The 18,566-nt window shown below is 53.0% G+C and overlaps 2 protein-coding genes across 2 annotated transcripts in view; both read right to left on the reverse strand.

The window, feature by feature from the left end:
* Window positions 1–2,311: 2,311 nt before the first annotated feature.
* Window positions 2,312–8,554, reverse strand: ATP6V0E2 (ATPase H+ transporting V0 subunit e2). Its single transcript, XM_010954840.3, has 4 exons — window positions 8,297–8,554; window positions 6,814–6,861; window positions 4,492–4,606; window positions 2,312–4,083 (listed from the first exon to the last, which is right to left on the reverse strand). Exons 1-3 carry the CDS (start codon window positions 8,398–8,400, stop codon window positions 4,513–4,515), a joined length of 246 nt encoding a protein of 81 aa, XP_010953142.1. The 5' UTR covers window positions 8,401–8,554; the 3' UTR covers window positions 2,312–4,083; window positions 4,492–4,512.
* A 98-nt stretch (window positions 8,555–8,652) lies between these two features.
* ZNF862 (zinc finger protein 862) overlaps window positions 8,653–18,566 on the reverse strand; it is a 28,817-nt gene continuing 18,903 nt past the window's right edge. The window contains exons 6-8 of the mRNA XM_074366804.1: window positions 16,358–16,462; window positions 13,387–15,504; window positions 8,653–11,754 (exon numbers count right to left, since the gene is read on the reverse strand). Of these exons, the coding sequence (XP_074222905.1) occupies window positions 11,579–11,754; window positions 13,387–15,504; window positions 16,358–16,462 (2,399 nt within the window). The 3' untranslated portion in view covers window positions 8,653–11,578. The remainder of the gene's footprint in view (window positions 11,755–13,386; window positions 15,505–16,357; window positions 16,463–18,566) is intronic.

An 18,566-nucleotide genomic window follows, 5' to 3' on the forward strand; every position in this document is an offset into this window, starting at 1 on the left:
CCAACTGACTTCATTCCCGGAAACCCCAAGGTTTATAAACAAAGGTCACTTACAGCACTCGAACTTGGAGATTCTCAGAAGCAACGCCAACTACCCCCACTTGATTTCACCTCTACTCCTCAAATTCCCAATATTATCAATGATCCCACTTTTGTTCAAAAATCCCAAATTCTCCAAGGGCCTTGGTTTAGGGGCTTCATCAGGGAGGGGTGACCCTGTGGATGCAGTAACAGCCACCTTCTGTATTATTTCCTTCTTTCCATTGAGAATCTGGGCTGATGGGCGTCCCTGCTATGGCTTGGAATGTGCCAGATGGCAGGATGCTGAGGTGGGAAAAGTCACAGAGGATTGTTGGGAAGCCGGGCATCGGTGCAGCATCCAGCTAGCAAGTCCCCTTAGTTCTTTGCCTTTTGGGTTCCCCGAGCAGTGCCTGGCACCTAGCTGTTGTGGTTCCATTATCATTCAAGGGCTTTTAGTCAGTGTGAGAGCGCGTGGCCCCAGGGACCGCCCAACCAGTTCTGTCTGGAGGTCTCCATCCCTTGTGCAGCACTGCCCTCTGTCGGCCGCTCTGTGTGTGTGCAGCTTAGCTAATCTCGCCGGCCTTTGTCTTCTCTGGGGCTTGTCGGGCCCAGGGTGGTCTCCCAGGCTGCTTCCTGCTCTGCCATTAGGGGTGGTGCAGGGGTACCCACCCTGGGCCACTGCCCATCTTTAGGGATCTTTTGCTTCCTGTAGGTGCTGGGAGCGTCTGCGTCAGAGGCCGACATTTACAGATGTGCTTCCCACTTGGCAGGGGAAGGGGCGCTTCTTGCTTGAAACAAACTACAAAAGAACTCTCGGCACAAGTCGGTCCACACCCTGAACTAAGACTCGCCCAACCTGGCATGGCTTCTGGCCGCATAAGGCTGCATCCCTGGGCAAGCCGGCCCCATCGAGTTCCTGTCTGACCAAACTCTGGGCTGTGAGAACCGACTGTCTAGCCAATACCTGACCTTTCTTAGAGCATTTACCACTGTGAACACTTCTTCTGTGCCTCTGGGACATCCATGTATGGATCTCCTGCCACCCAGGAGTGCCTCTCCAGGACTGCTCCTCGGAGGTGAAGTCGGGATGACTCGGGCCTCTGTCCCCAGTCTCTGTGCCTGGATGCACTTACAGCCCCCAATCCTCTGTGACTTTTCACTTTCCTGACTCTACTCAGGCCCCGCTCACCCCACCCCACCCTCCCTTGTTCTCCTGTTAAAGTGCCCAGTCACCTCACATAGGCACAGGCACTACAGAGCTCACATTTCCCTACTGTCAGTGGTTACAGAATAAAACCTACTTCATGGCTTTGACTCACGTCTGGCTGTGTTCATTTCTGACAAAACCTTCTCTCCCCGCAGTCCCTGTCCTGCAGGTGGGATGAAAGCTTTGAGAGGAACCCCAACTTCACAAAGCAGGCGGGCCCAGACCCTGGGGGGAGCATCCCAAGCTCCCGGCCTCTCCTCTCACCCTGAATGGCTGCACAGGCAGCGAGAGAGGAAGGGGTGGGTAGTCACCATGCTGGGAAGGGGACGGGACACCAGACCCAGGGTGCTCCCCAGGGCCCCGGGAACAGGCTGCCCGGTCGTGGTTCCACGAGAACTCAGGGACAGACACACACATCCCACCTCTGCAGGCTACATCTTCCTCTTGACCTTTAAACTCGTGTTTCCAACTCACCAAGCGTGGATGCCCCAGACACACCCAGCTTACCAGGACACAAAGGAGACCCCAGGTCATCACCGCCCTCCAGCCTGCTCCTCCTTCACAGCCTGTCACTGAGAGGGTCCAGGTGCCAGGTACTGGGCACTCTTTTAGCCCACTGCTCATCACAGGGTCCACCTTGCCGCCTCTCTCTCCCCACCACCTACTCCCTACTCACCTTCAGCTCCTAACCAGACCTTCAGTCTGCCCATGCATGCCCATCTTCACCACCACTCCCATCCGGAGCCCTGGTAACAGGCTGCCTCCCATCACGCACCCTGTGGAGATCCTAGAAACCAAGTGGGGTCATGTGACAACCCTGCTTCCGAACCTTTTTGTGGCTCCACATTCCCTTGGATCAACCCAGACTCCTCAGTGTTCAGGCCCTCAGTGGTCCTTCCTCATTTCTCCCGGTTCCTCCCCTGTGCAACTCCTACCCCCACACTCTGTAGCGCCTCCCATGAGCTACACTCTCTGGCCTCAGAGTGCCAGCTCCCTCTCCTCACTCTGCCTGGAAGCTGATCCTCACTCAAGCCCAGCGCAGAGCCCTTGGGTATTTAGGAATGAGGCAGACCACACTCCGGAATGTTGGGGACCTGCTTTATTGCAGAGCCCCAGGAACCACATGCTCTGTAATCCGGGACACGGACAATGGTGGTCAAGTTTCCATTTGAATGAGTCCTCTGTCTTCCTCCTCCTGCCAGGCCTAGTTCTGGGCAGCATCCAGTCTCCTCTGGTCTCAGGAAAATGCAGTTCTCAGTATCCACGTCCCAGAGCTGCAGCTCCAAGCAGCTGCCAGTCCCCTTTCCTGTCCCCCAGATCCACACACTGAGGGAATGGGAAGCGGGTGGGCAGAGGAAGAGCAGCCTCAGCCAGGACTCTGCCACCAAACAAACAGTAATTCCCCCACCACGCGTGAGTCACTAGACACGGGTCAGGTTTCCAGTACAATCCAGACTCGACACCCCCCACTCCAGGAGGCCCACAGAGGTCAGCACAGGAAGGGAGTTTGAAAGGGGTTGGGTGGGATGTCAAAGGGAGGCCCCAATCTGAGCAACAGGCCAAGCCCAGAGCCAAGAAATCCAGGTGAGATGTGTCACCTTCTACCACTGTTCCCAAAAATGACACCCACCAAATAGAATGCCAGTCTAATAAACAGTCAATATATACAGATACTGGCTCCTTCCCCCTGGGAGGAAAGGCGGCAGAGTAGAGTCAGGGGACTCCAGTTAGCTCTGGGACTGCAGGCAAGTGTCTGAGATCTCAGCTCCACCTCTCCTGGGAGAAGTGAGGCCATGAGCTAGGGGTCCTAGGTTTGCTCTGGTCTGACGCCCTCGCCAGGCAGGTGCTCCTCCACCCCTCAGCATCCCAGCACAGAGCCCGGCCACTCCGCAGGATAGGTCTGGTGCTGGCCTCAGGAGCCAGGGTGGGCCCAGGGGCCCACGGTGCCACCCACAGCTCACCTATACCTGTCTCCCCACCCTCTCTAGCTCCAGGTGACGTATGTGCTGCCGTGAGGGGCTCTGAATCTACCCCCACTGCAGCCAAATGAGGGAGAGGCCAGGCCTGGGGCAGGAGCTGCCTTCCCTTTCTCCCGGCTCACGCAGTGCTCAGACGAAGCCTCTGGGCGGGGAGACAGCTTGTCCACAGACGAGGAGGCCCAGGTAGGGAAGGCGGAACAGAATACTCTGAGGATATACCACTTTCTGAGCAAGCCAATTTAAGTGACTGTAACTATAAAAGATGCTAAACATACAGGTTTCAATCCTGACCCAAGAGACTATGTTGCTTTTTTGTGTGCGAATGTTTTTCCATTATTTCAACATTTTCACACACTTCACATCTACATGTGTCAGAAAATTAAAGAACTCCAATAAAGGCCTTTGACACACCCCGATCGAGCCCCTCCAGCTCATGGGTGAGGAGGCCCACGCGGGCAGATGCTTCCTGGGGTCACACAGCAGGATGGTGGCCAGGCTGACATAACTGGTCCCCTGACTCCTCACCCAGGGCTTCCTCTCCGGCCTGGCCCATCCCAGGCTCAGAGCACCTGGGCTGGATGCCCCTTCTCCACAGGGCACATGGCCTTCCCTGGGCCGCCCCCTTTTGTAAAAGGTAGGCTCCCAGGCAGTATCTACATGGGAGGGGGCAGTGGCACCAGAGGGCTGGGTATCTCCTGCGCCAGCTTGACTCTGAGCTCAGGGCTTCCTGAGGCCCAGACTGGCTGGGAAGGTGGGACTTTCCAGAACCAGGGAGGCCTTGAAGGAGGGTGCACAGAGGAACCAGGACACAGCTGTGGGGGTGACAAAAGGGTCATCAGGGGCGGTGGAGCCAAGGTGATCCAGAGCGCTGGGACACCTGAAAATCACATCACATGAAAGAGTCACCTCCTCGCCGTGGAGACCCCCTCCCCCAACCCCTCCATGGAGAGCCTGAGTTGGTCACCCAGCTTACCTCAAACATCCCTCTGCCTGGGTAGCGTCTCAGGGCTCCGGTGCCCCAGCCCTCCCCCCACTCACAACAGACTGCGTTCCCGGCCGCCTCTCTGTGGTCTGCAAACCCACAAGCGGGCTGGGCAGCTGTGCTCCCCAGGGACTCCAGTCTTCCATCCATCCCAGCACAGCACCAGGTGGGGAGGGAGCAGGTGCTTAGCACTTTTTTTTCTTAATAAATGAATGCCTGAATCCAGCACAAACTCTTATAACAACCCTGCCCGGGCTCTTCCTCCTGGGGCCCTTCCCCACCCTGCCCGCCGCCCCATGGTACCTGGGGCCGAAGCGGCAGCGGTCACTCCCACAGGAAGCGCACATACCAGATGGTCTCATTCTTCAGCTGGGGCCCAAACAGGGGGTTGAGCTGAGCCAGGATGGCGATGAGCCAGCTGCCAGGGACAGCAGAGCGAGGGTGAGCCTGGATGCAAGGAACTGCCATGCACCCCTCACATCAGGCCGCTGGTCAAGTGACCAACCCAACAGACGAAGGGTCTGGCTTCCAGAGTGAAGGGTCCCGCCGAGCCATCCACACTGCAGCCAGCACGGAGGCTCTGTCTGGGGCGTGTGGGTTTGGGTTTAGGCTTGGTATGACTTGATATTTTGTAGATTTATAGGATCACTGAATCAGGCTGGACCTGGGATTAGGCAAGAGGAAAGACAGCCTCCAGCAGCACCTAGGGAGCAACTCGCAGCTGTGCCCTAATACGTTTCTGGTCCGGGCCCCTCCAACCTGCACTTGGAGCAGGACAAGGCTGGGCTGATGGCAGGCATGTCAGAACCACTGCCTTTTAGGAGCAAGATGAAGGAACTACCCCGATGTGTGGAACTGAACACCAAGAGCCCCACTCCCAGGCCTGCTGAGGACAGGACAGGGACTGTCCTTCAGGCCAGTGAGCTCTCAGGGCCCATCAGCAGGCTGCACATCACATCTCGGGGGGGGGCCTGGGCCCCATCACTGTGACTGCGCTTGCCACAGTGGCAGGCCCCCAAGGCCTCTGGAGGTGGGTGACTTTACATGCCTTAGGTGATGGTACTGCGGTGCTCGGTCTGGTTTTGCAGGAAGGGTCAGCTCTTCTCACCCGTGAATCCCCCACAGCAGCCGGGCACGTGCCTGATGCCCAGGAAGCTGTCAGAAATCACTGCCCACTTATCATCGTACTATTCTGAGCATGTAATTTCTAGACGTGGTCCCACCTGACTGTGTGCATCCAATCTGCAGCCCAGTCTCCCTTTCCCACATGTTGACTTGATGTTTGTACACTCCGCCTCCCCATGTTCCCAGGCACCATCCTCTATGTCCCGGTCTCTGAGCCCCTCTGAGGTCCTGCTTGGGTCAGATGGAGACATTCTGCCAAGGTCCGAAGAACCAAGAAGCAACACAGAGACAGGACCGTAGAGATGCTCTCTGTCAGGAAGAATTCTGAAACACTGTATGTCCCTATGTATTTAAGCTAACATCTAACAGTCATCATTATTTTTTACAAGTTTTATTTTTTCATTAATAGGTAGAAAATATTAAATATTATATAAAGTGAAACAAGAGAGAATTCACTAATAGGAATAAATAGTTCATAATCTAATTAGATAAAACAGGTTTTAACTACATAACATGTACCAAATCTGAAATTAGTCATGTAAATTTTTTTAAATGTGGGTTTTATTCTACGTATTTTGACAAATTTGGCAGTCCTGAGAAATATTCCAGTTACTTTTAAAATAATATTACCTTTTAAAGAATCAGCTTCTCATCATGTTACCTGTCCTGATTGTTCTGGATTCAGAATATACCAACTATGCCAAGCTTAACACATAAAAGTAGTGTATGAGACCCAGGAAGGTGAGAAGCCAAAAAGGCTTAATGTGGCTGAACCGATTAGGAGAGAGGCCACCCTCAAAGCCAGAACTTGGACTTATTCCTCAGTTTGGCAGCCAGGATGATTTAACATGGAGAAACCTAACACAGAAGGATTGGGGACGGATGGCAGGGTGTCTTTTTTTGTAAAAGAGGAGCGGCTATCACAATGGCAGCTTTAGAAAGGGAACATCTGGACATGAGGACCCTGGAAGTGGATTCCCTCACACTGTCCTCGTACTCACATCTCTTGGAATGTTTCCCTATCTCCCAGGGACCTTTTCCAAGTTTGAAGACCTCTGTTCATCCAGTGGTTCTAAACTGGCTGCATCACAATCACCCAGGGGCAAGCACTAAAAATACAGATTCCCAAGTGCAGATCTTGAGAACTGTGGTTTAGTGGCTGCAGGGGGAGCCCTGCAAGCTGTGTTTTACAATCTCTCCGGGTGATTCTGATGCCCAGTCAGGCATAAAAAGCACTGGCTCATTTCACAGATGAGAAAACTGGCGCCTTGGACATTACAAAGCTTGTCAGGTGATACATTTGGAACCAGAACCCAGAGTTCATGACTTCCAGCTCATCACTCTGCCACTGCACACCACCTCGTCTTCTGTGTTTTACTCGGCCTTTCAAGACCTGAAAGTGTCAGGACCAGGACAGAGGGGAGAGCAGGGCTGGGAGAGGAGGAAAGAAGGGAGGACAAAGGCACCCACTGACTTTGAGCAGGGGAGAGCAGTACTTACAAGAGGTAACAGCAGACGGCGGTGGCCACCAGCATGGTGATGATCACTCTGCAATGGAAGAGGCCGTCAGGTCAGGGCAGGTGGAACCAGAGCCCTTAGGAGGACTGGCCGGGGCCAGAGAAAGAGCTCCTGGTGCCAGCCTTTTTTCCGTTGGCCTTTCCGATGCCACCTGAACACAAGGAGGCTGAGGTCTACTTGGGGTGAGAATTGCAAGATGGAAAATAAAAACTCCCAGCGTCACCTTACGGGGAGGTCAACCTTGACCATATCCAAGTTACATTATGAATCTTTCCCTTTACCTGTCTTCCTTCTCCATCACCTACTATTTCTCCATCGTAGAGTAGACATGTTGGGAAAAGATACCATACAGGGCTGCATCTGCAGCAACCCACCGTGGAGTGATCTCTGGAATTCAAATTTCACTGGGCAAGGGGAAGGGAGACAGAAGACAGGGCAAGAAGCACGGAGCCTGTGAGCCATCTCTGAGACTAAGTGAGCAGTTACAATGAGAACGGGGCCTAGCTACACTGAGTTCACTCAAAGACTGGAGACAGAGGCTTTAAATGCAGCAAGAGAGACTTCAGTTAGACAGAAGAACTCACCAAGTTTTGCAGGAGAGGTGAGGAACTAAACTGGTTTACAAAGTGAAGCCGTGCAACCTTAGCCCCTCAGATCTTGAAGAACAGAGGCAACACCCATATGCCCAAGCAGCCTTCAGCCAAAGCTAAACCTAACCCAGACCAGGCCCTATGACCTCTGATCTAAATAAAGCACGCGAAGTTGCTGCCAGAGAAATTAGCATCGAATCCATTCTTTTAACATAACTAAGAACGGTGAATCTGTCCTGTGCTGGGCACTTGGGTATACAGTGGTGAACAAAACAATTTTCCACCTCAAGGAACTTGTAATCAGGAGACAGAGCACTTTACAACTGAAGATTATATAAAGCAGAAACTGGTGAATGGTGCAACAGGTACAGAAATCTGCTGGGGGACCTTCAAAAAGCAATGATACCGGCTAAAAATTATTTAACATAATATGTGCCATGCATTAAGAATTTTATATACAATATTTCGTGTCATCTTCACAGCAGCCTTAAAAGGCAGGTATCATCACAACCCCCAATTACCTAAGACAAAAGCGAGGCTTGAAGGGGTGACAAATGCTCAAGGTCACAGCTGGGCAGGAGTAGACAAACTGCACCAGCGCCTAGCCATAGCCTTTACCTTTACTGGCGGGAGGAGGTGCCCGCGGCTGTCTCCACCTTTCTAATGCACGACCGTCTCTACTCTTTGGCCCCGACAGCCTGCCTGCTCCCAGCTCCCGGCTGAACGCGGCCCACTGCAGACCTGGGAGGAGGAATGGGGCGCCGCGCGTGCCTCGGCCAGTGCTCGCTGCACTGCGGGCCGCCGCCGCCCGGGGGAAGGGGTGGGCCCGGCCGGGGAGGGGTCCGCAGGGAGGCAAGGCCGCGCGCGATCCTTACCCGCGGTTAGGTCCTTTCGGCACGAACCAGGGCCCGGCGATGCCGATGAGGCCCCAGAACGTGGTGAAGATGATGACCGGGAGGGCGAAGGAGTGCGCGGTCATGGCCGGGCGAGGGATGCAGGTCAGAGCTGCAGGTGCTCCTGTGCGCGCAGCTCCGGGCAGGGAAGCAGGCCGAGCATGCGCAGCAGGACCCGGCCTCCCAGAGGAGCGCTTTCAGCCAACTCAACTTGCGCAGGCGCGCCAGCCCGTCACTCAGAGGCGGGGCCGGGCTTTCAGAGGAGCCAAATATAATTAGCTTTGATCAATCAGCGCCTCCAGTTTCCAAGTTCCTGATTTACAGGACAGAGGCATGTGTCGAAATAAACTCTGCTTTATTCAGATAGCAAAAGGCTGAGAATCCAACATGGTTTTTTAAACCTCATTTGCACATCTTTGAAACCAGAGGAGGAGAGGACATCCCTGGGCCCATCACCTAGGGTGACCTTGGCTAACAGACACCTGGATGAGGGGAATGGCTAATCTGCACACTGTCCTGCTAAATACTTAGCACCCTAGGAACTCAACCTGGTCTTCTCCAGAAGCAAAGGGACGAGCAGAACTACACTCAAACATGTCTGGCTAGGACAGGGCTGAGGCCTCTCCCTCCAGCCTGGTCTTTGGCTGTTGAACTCAAACTGTCAGTTATAATGCTGGTCATTCAGAACGCTGGGCCCTGTGGGCATCAGTCTAGAGATTACAGGTAGAGGATGAGGGTGGACACCAAAGGCAGTTCGCTCCTATTCCCAGTGCCCTTCAGCCTGTTTTCTTTGTGAGGCAAAACAGGAAGGCTCTCCAGGCCGTAGGGTCTGAAACACAGCAAGTCTCTTAAAACAAAACAAAGAGGCCAACCCTGGCAAAAGGTCTCACCACACTTCAGCCTTGAGGTCCTGCACAAAATCATCAGTCATCCTCTCTGCCATTAGCTAACAGAGGGGATCCAGGGCATGCCTGTGCCCCTGGAGAAACCTGGGTAGTGCAAATCCTTATGAAATAGTATTTTCAGTCACCCCCTCCAAGGGGCCCAACTTTTTCACAAGCTGGCATTAGAGGCTTCCTCAGGGCCCAGATGTGGAGGGGCAGGGTGCATCCCTACATGGGCCCCACCTCCATGCCTAGACCTGGGTAGGAATTGTGTGTGTGTGTGTGTGTGTGTGTGTGTGTGTCTAGAACTCACACAGCATTGCTTGTGACCTTGATCTAAGGATTCTTAAAGGAGGGAAGAAGCCACAGGAATGAGGCCAGCTAGAAAGTCACCTCAATTTGAATCCCTATGGATAGGGTGTAGGTTATAACCCCTACTTTAAAGGGTCCTTCTTTCTTCCACCCCACCATTTGCACCTGTAGCACCTGGCGTAGTACAGAGTTCTAAACTCCCCGTAGAAACCTATGTGAATGGGGGAGAGAGGCCTGGACTCCATCTTGGCTGTATGGACCACCAGAGCTCCAGCTCCAAGGGCCCGTGGTACCCCTCAGGCCCCAGGACCAGGGGCTGGCAGGGAGATAGTTCCACAAGGTAAAAGGCAGAAAGTGAGAACAGAATTCTGGCTTGAAGCTGAAGAAAACAGGAAAGCAATGGCGCTAAGGCTAAGTGCTCCGGGGGAGAAGGGGAGGGAGAGTCAGAAAACACCGGGAACCAGGGATTCTGCCCCACAGTGAGACACTCTGATACCAGCATCTCAGGGGCTCTCAGCAACTTCTAGAGATGGGAAGTGGACAGACCACTGGTTGACCTGCAGCGTAGAGCAGGGAGCTGGACGGCAAGGCCAGGACAGAGCACTACTTCCAGCCTGTCTAACACAAGAGGGAGGCAGCGGCACAGAAGGCCTTCCCTCTAACCCCACTTCATTTCCCACCTGTGGTTAGGAAGGCGGGACCCAGACACTACATCATCCCCAGCCAGGTAAGCAGCCTAGGAGCCTACCCCAAAGCAGCCTCCCTGGAGGGAAAAGTGCTTTACTTCAGGGAGGAAGGAGAAATGGGAGAGGGCAACAGGAACCAGACAGTGTGGGACACCCTTCTGTGCCTCCAGGGTAGTGATTCTCAAGCTTGAGTGAGCCCAAGAAGTTCCTGGGGGGCCTGGCTGAAAATAGCCAGTCACTGAGCCCTGGTGCCTGGGATCCGATCAGGCAGGTCTGGGTGGAGCATATTTAAACAAACACCTCTACTGACTTCCAAGCTGGTCCCCACAGCAACCCTGGGAAGCATGAACTAGACCATGATGCTGACGGCATGTTTAGAGAGCACTTCTTCCCACAAGGACGTCGGTGGCGAGGGACAAGGACAAGGGCTGAAGGCAGCCCAGTGCCCTCTGCAGCCCGAGGTGTGTTTGAGACCTTCCTGAGCCCTACAGCAGCCTGGGCACTTGGAGTCTCTGCTGCCACTTCATGGACAGGGAAACGGAGGCACAGAAATCATGGTTGAACCACTGCCTGCAGCAGAGTTGGGACTGGAGCCCAAGCCTCCCCAGTACACACTTGTCCTGTCTGCTCTGCTCCGTACAAAACCCGAGCTCAGCGTGCTACAAGGCTGTGACTGGAGGGACGTGGCAGGCTCCCTCCTGGGAAACACTCCTCCCATTCTGGAGCTGCAAGGGGATAATCTTTCTCGAGTGCTCTGTGCAAAGGGGTTCTGCTTGCCTCACCCTACAGGAAGGCCCTGGGAGGAGGTAGAGAAATTCTCTGATGTCTCCCATTTGAAGTTGAAGCTTCCTGGCTTCTGCCATGGAGCCATGGTGACAGATCCAGGCCAGCTCCCCCTGGACCTGGTCATCCTCTATCCCTTACCACATGCCTTCTCCATGCCTCTGGGGCGGCGAGCGGCCTCCTGGAACGCTCCCTAACTATCTAGGGGCTTAAGCCCTGCCCCTAACCATCTCTCCCACCTCAGAAAAGTCCTCTGGCCACCAGAACATGGGGCAAAATCTTCCATGATGGGATTATTTCCTGAAGCACCTTAAAAATGAGCTTGAGATAAGAACCTTTCTGCGTATTAAGTGCTGTGAGGTTGCAGCTCTGCTAAGGGAAGGGCCTTGGCGAACAGGCTGCATGCCTCCTGCCTCTCTGAGATGTGGGCTTAACTATCTTCTCACTGCCCACCTCCTGGTGCTTAGAGTCCCCACCAAATGAAGATTCTGTGGCAGCCAAGACTCTCAGAGGGCCTGTCATCGTGATCACAAGGGCCAGGGCAGCATGGGGGTCTCCAAGGCGATCCCTACGATGCCTGCTTCGACCAGAGCTCTTGATCAGGACAGTGTGGGGGCCTCTTGGCCGGGATGGGAACCCAGGAGTCTGTTGGGAGGGTCCAGGATGCAGTCCTTCAGGATCTCCACTGGTCCCCTATAGGACGGAATGGGCGGCTTCTGGGTCACGGCCTCCTCCACACAGAGTGCTCCCATCTTCTCTTTCCTGAGCCCAGCCCCTCATGCAGGAGGAAAGGGAACGCACAATCAGACAGAGGAAACAGATTAGATGATAACCACTCCCCACATCCAGCTGTGCCCCAAGGTACGTTTGGTGAAAACATCATGGCAGAAGAGGCCGGAGACAGGACAACGGCTACTCTTGGCAGGCCTGACCTATTCCCACTCTGCGGGCTCTTCCACCCAGGACAGCGGATCTCACTGGGGGTGATTCTGCCCACCAGGGGACATTCGGCAGTGTCCGGAGACATCTTTGCTTGCTCCAACTGGGAGGGTGCTACGGGTATCCAGTGAGTATGTAGTGGGAAGGGCCAGGGACGGCCAGGCTAAAGCTCCCGCAGTGCACAGGATGGGCCCCCACAATGAAGTTATCTGACCCCGAATGTCAACAGAGCTGAGGATGAGAAACTGCCTGCGAAGGAAGGCTTTATTGTCTAAAATCTGGTAGTGTTCTCTGTTTGCTTCAGATTTACTAGTCCCACTGTCCCTGTGATTACAACCCGCCAAAGGACCCGCCCGGTGGCATCTTCTCCTTCATCCCCATGGGCTGGGCACAGAAAGCAACTCACTCAGCAAATGGACGGGTGAAGGAGCCTTGTCTTGGAATCACCCTCCCTTCTTCTCTCCACTTCTACGGACCCCCCTCCACCCACCGCTCAGCAGCAGGTCCGGGGCCAGCCTACTTCCTACAGAGCCTCTGTCAACCCTGAGGCCAGTCCACTGCTGACGACCACAGACTCCGAGGGAAAATGAGAGCAGAGCAATAGGAACAGCTATCAGAAGACATCCAGAGAGAAAAGTCCTGGCTCGGTCACTGTTCAGTAAGACAGGAATAGCCTGGAGACGCTCTTTGATTTTCTTTGGTGTTCAGTGACTGCTTGAAAAGAGGAACCTTTCTTGCTTAAGACGTTCAGTGACTTGCCCTCCAGTATAATATTGCTTCCTCTTCAAGCCTAGTCCCCCCCCGCCCCGGCCCTCCGAGCTAGTGAGGTGGTTCTCCCCACTGACTCCTCCTCTGCCTGAAACACCCCGAACTTCTCCTCCGCTGGTACCTTCCTCGCAGCCCCTCAGACCTGCACTGACCTCTTCTCTCAACAGAATCTACACACCCCCACCGGGAATGTAGTATCTCTGCCCTAATGTGTCCAGTCCTCCCATCATTTCCGGTGGTGGCCTTCACCTTTTAAGAGTGCCATCGGCACTACCTGCCAGACATTGTTCTGAGCACTTCACAGCTCTTCACTCACTTTACAGATGAAAAACCAAAGCACAAAGAGATGAAGCTGCCCGAGGTCACATGCTAGTCAGCGGCAGGACTGGAGCTTGAACCTCGGCCAACTTGCTTGGAAATTCCTGCTCTATGCGCTCTGCCCTGCTGCCTGCAGTGTGTATGTCCTGCCTCTCCAGCTCAGTCATAAGCTCCTCGAGGATAGGTGTGCCGTCTCAAGCACCCACTGGTCTAGCAAAGGGCTGGGTACACTGTGGAAGCTCAGCGGACACCTTGGACCAGGCCTAGTGCGATGGCTGACTTCATCAGACGCTACCAGGCTTCGCACTCAGCATGGGATTGGGGAGGTAGGATCTCTTCCTTTGCTTTCCCACATCCAGGGGCTCCACCACGGGTTACTTACTTGTGTGGGAGCGGGGTGGCACTTGTGCACAGGTGTAGACATGGCTGAAACGCCGGCCTGAGGAAGTCAGGTACCAGTGCTGGATGGCGGGCTGGGGGTCATACTCTGTGACTGCCACGCCATTCACCGCTGTCATCATGAGCATGTTGATCACCTCGTTGGAGAGCTTGGTCCTCTCATCGGTCCTGATCCGGTTCATGGCACTGAATCCCCGCTCACAGCAGGAGGTGGAGATGGGCACGCAGACCACCACAGCTATGAGCCTGCTCAGCAAGGGGAAGTGGCAGTGCTGGGCCAGGGCGTTCTTGCACAGCATGGAGAAAGGGAGGTTCTTGGCAATGGCCTTCAGGCCCAGCCACTCCTCCAGGAGTGCTTCCTCACTGTATCCTGGGGGGAGCGAGAGCTCAAAATACCTGGCTAGGGTGAGAATATCATCATTTCCAAAACTGGCAAGTTCCACGCCACTTGGCCAGGCCATGGTGTCAAACACCTCCATGTTCTTGAGCTGCAGGGGACGGTCCCTGTCAAACCTTTGCTGGAGGTATTCAATCCCTGTCAGGATCATTCTTTCCCTGTCCGCCTGGAACCGCTGTTCTGCCATTTCCATTTGGTCCAAGAAGATGCCGTGAAGCCGCCCATCCCTGAAGCTGGCATTGAACTCTTCCTCCTTGGGTCCTGCCTGGTGACGGAGGGTCTCCAGTGCTCCATAGGCCCGCCCCAGCGCAGAGTTCACCTCCGTAATCAGCACCATCTCCTTCTGGCACACCTCGGACAGGGGCCTATAGATGCTCAGGAAGTCCAAGAGGAAGTGGCAGAACTTGATGAAGTGGAAGCTCTTCACCAGCTTCAGCATGCCCCTGGCCCGGTGCCCGACCTGGCCTCCTGCATCCGCCACGCTCTGGAGGTGCCCGGCCAGGGTGGGCCAGCTTGCAACGAGTGCGTGCAGGGTGCGCCTCTTGCTGGCCACCCACCTGACAGCGTTCAGGTCCTTCAGGCGGATGATTTCCTGCTCCAGCAGAGCCGCGCCCGCCTGCAGCTCATTCAGTCTTTTGTTCGAGGACTGATAAAATTTGAAGACGGTCCGGATGTGCCGGTCACACTTCTTGACCAGGTCAATGCCCCCACAGGCGTCTACCACGGCCAGGTGTAGCCGGTGGGCCACACAGTGCACCGGCAGCAGCTGGGGTATGATCTCCTGGAACTTCTCCACCAGGCCTCCTCCGCAGCTCAGCATGGCTGAGCCATCGGTTCCCAGGCCCACCACCCAGCCAGGCTTCCGGAAGGGGATGTCCAGTTCATCCAGGGCAGAGATGATGGTCTCAAAGTATCCATCCGCTGTCTCGCTGTAGAGTGGGGCCAGGGTGATGTAAGACTCTTTCACCTCCACCCCCTTAAAGTAGCGGACGTAAATGCCCACACAGGACTGGTCGAAGGCGTCTGTGGAGCTGTCCAGCAACACGCTCACACACGGGGAGTTCCGGACATCCTGGAGGATCTCCTTCTTCAGAGTCTCAGAGATGTATTTGATGAACTGAGTGCAGGCGGTGCGATTTCGGTACTTGCCCAAAATCATGGTCCCGGTGCTTTGAAGGAGTTGCAGGATCTTCTCAAAGTCGTTCAGGGGCCTCGAGTGGTATGCGATGGAGTAAGCGGCATTGAAAAAATGTTCCATGTTGGCCATCAGGTCACTGGAGATCTCAGGGACTAGGGCAGCCTGTGGGGAATCTTCCTTGACTTCCACAGTGTTGACACAGAGCTTGTGTGCTTTGCTAACTTCATGGTACTTCAAAGTCTCCACTTTGAAAGGGCCCGTGTAACCTCGGACTAACCGGGATGATTTGTCGTGGAGACTGGGTCTTTCTTTGCAAGCTGAGCAGAAGAGCTTGCTCTCTTTTGGGTCAATTACTAACCACGGGAACTGCCCAAACCACGACCTCTGAATTGAGCGGGGTCTGTACGTCCTCTTGATTTTCCTTTGTCCGTCTACTTGTACTTCACAAAGGCTGGGACCACAGTAGCGGGTGCACATCTCCACAGAAGGAGCTGGAAGCAATGCAGATTCTCCAGCCGGGGCCTGTGTGTGTGCCTCACTTACAGCCACCATCTTCTTCTTTTTCCCTTGGGAGCAAATCAAATTGCGCTTGGTTTTGCTGCCCAGAACTCTGCAGCCTCCTATCAGCTAAGACATCCCAATTCAGTAAGTACTCCTTATGCAAAGCAGAGAAGATGAATGTGATCTGCCTTTCTAGAAATCACTAGTGGCTTCTATTTAAAACCTTCCCCGCTGTTTTCTATGAAATGCAGTCTGGCTCCCTAAGAGTTGTTTGCTAATTCCTGTGGATTCTTCAGCCAGCCTCCCCATCTCTAGCCACACAGCTACTCTGGGATCATGTGACATCAGATGCTAATAAGCTTAATTAACTACCTTGGCCATACATGCTATTGGATGGTTTTAATCCTCCTTCAAGGCACCACAAAAAATAAGGTTAAATGTTCATAAGTCTTGTGAGCCTTAGAAACAAGGGGGCACAAAAGTATACACCGTAGCCAGCAGCCAGTCAGTTACTGACTGAGATGTGCAAAACAGCCGACTCTCACAGACCAACGGTGTCGTCACTAAATACCAGAGGAGCGGGGAGAAGGGAGGACAGGCTCGCAGGCCTGTGGGTCACATGGCCCCTCATGACCAGTATCTACCATGTTCCTCCCCCATCAGCTCTACCACAGCCCCAGTTTCACTTCCGCTCATCAAAGCTCCCTATTTTCCTAAACTGTCCCAGTTTCTCAGGCTACTCTACACTATGAGGCAGGGTTAGTTTCTTACTCAATTTCTTACTCAGTTTCTTACTCAATACAGGGCCTGGTGTACAACAGGTCCAGCGTGATGAGGGCTGAACTAACACTGTGTGACTTGCCCTCGCTGCCTGGGCGCCTGGACATAGCCTTCGGAATTCAGCAGGTCAGGACCCACCTGGAACACGGCCTTTCCCCCACTTTGGCCCGTTTGGGTCCTTGATCCAGGGTGCAGCTCTCCGCTCCAGTTTTGAGATCAAGTCTGGTTTGGCAGCAGCAGGGCCTGTTGCAGGGACGAAGAGTCACACTGATGTCAGTGCTCTGGACAAGCAGCCCACCTGAAATATTCAGGGATGCCTCTGGGGCTATTTCTTAATAGCATCTATTCAGCCAGGGGCACGATGAAAGCATACCCATCTAGGGTGCCAATTTATTCTTAAAACCCAAAGAGACATCCAGATGAGGGTGTACCCCTTAGCTAGGATAAATAACTTCCTTAACCCCACGGTCAGCCACAGGAGCCATGAGTCAGCTAAACACATCCAGAGGGAAAGTGTGACAACGGGAAGAAATACAGAGGACAAAATAGAAGGAGAGAAGACAGGGATGATAAAGAAAGCCACACAAGAGGTGGGCGAGGGCCACCAACAACTGTCCCCTGCGTGTGCCAACAGCAGCACCCACAGCGACACCCACAGCTGGCCTTGGTGCAAGCGGCTAACTACACAGGGCCCTTGAAAGACCTCTTAACAATGTCTACCACCTGCAGTGGAGCCTGAAACCCAACTGAAAGAGTTTCATGTCTTTGGGTTAAGCACTGCCCTTTACTGAAAATACGAATATTTTTCAGGGGCATGCAAAGAAATCACTTTCCCGATTTAAAAGAAAATCCATTCATCTCTACTTACATGCTTTTGTATGTATCTATGTGAATGTGTGTAGGAACTTTCTTTGGAAGCATATATACAAGCAACTGCTAGCTGTGGGTGCTTCTGTGGAGGGACTGAAGAACAAGGTAAGAAGGAGACTTTTTTCACTATTCATCTTTGGATCACTTGAATATGTTTGTATTTTCATGTGTGTGTATGAATAAACATATTTACTACTAATAACAATATAATAAATTATTAAACTGTGGTAGATTGAACCCATATCCTTCTTCAAATATCTCTAAAATGAGGGCAAAGAAATAATAATAATAAGCCCAAGAGAAATGCTGGATTAGAAATGTTAGTATCTTTTTAGAAGAAGGAAAGGAGATAAAAGAGAACTTACAGAGCTGAACACCAAATGCCAGCAGAGAGGGTAACAAGGAGAAGGAAGTGACCTTGACCCCAGAATCTCCAAAAAGCCAGGACCTGGAGGCACCAGGTGTGGCAGAAGGTGGTGGGTAAGGAGGCGTGGACACAGGGCTTAAGGTCTGCAGAGACCAGTTTGATCCCAGGTCCTCTCACTTATTCCAGGAAACCAGGAAACACCACCACCCTCCCTTTAGGAGGAGATTCGCCTACAGAAAAACTTAACCAGAAAGGTTCTGGGCCCTGGGACAGTGGGGCTGGTGAAAGATGAAAGAGAAAGGCTGCGATGCAAACAGATGAAGATGGTCTGCAGACCAGAAGCTCTGAGAATATGGACTCGGGGTACAGCCAAGCAGGAGATGGGAAGTTTTCTTTGGAGAAATGGAATTGCCCCTCCCTACCCTCTTCCCCCAAAGACCTACAGATTTACTCTTTGGAGGGCCTTTCCATGAGATCTCCAAGGTTCATAGCTGGTCACGCTGCAGGGTTGCCCACTCCTTAGTAAGTCCCAGCCATGCACACAGAGCTCCTAGCCAGTTTTCAAGTCTTTACTCTTAAATATGAATGAATCTAAAGATTTTATTTAAGACAAACTGCTAACATAAAACAAGGAGGAAGAAGGATTGAAGGAACTAGAGATACTGAAGGGAGCAAAACAAAACTTCACCCCCTTCTCCCAACTAGAATAATCTCAGAGAGAACAGTCATGACAGTTACCCATGAAAAGAGCAGCAGAGCTCTTAGACTAAAAATATGACAGAAGAAATTGCTGAAAATTAAATAGAATTATTAGAAAATAAAATTGGAGGAAATCTCCAGGAATGTAAAACAAAAAAAGACAGAAGCAGAAAATAGGAGAAAAAAAGAAAAACAAAACCAGAGGCTCGATTTAGGAAGTCTGATATCTAACTAATAGGACTTTTCAGAAGAAAGAAAAGAGAAAATAGAAAGGAAGACGTAATACAAGAATGTTTCCCCAAACTGGAAAATGTAAGTTTCCACATGGAAGGGAAGCACCAGATACCCAGAACAAAAGGTAAAGAAAGCCCTGTCATTAAGCACTAACACTGGAATAGACCTTAAAACCTT

The sequence above is a fragment of the Camelus bactrianus genome, chromosome 7, assembly GCF_048773025.1.
Source record: "Camelus bactrianus isolate YW-2024 breed Bactrian camel chromosome 7, ASM4877302v1, whole genome shotgun sequence".
NCBI lineage: Eukaryota > Metazoa > Chordata > Mammalia > Artiodactyla > Camelidae > Camelus > Camelus bactrianus.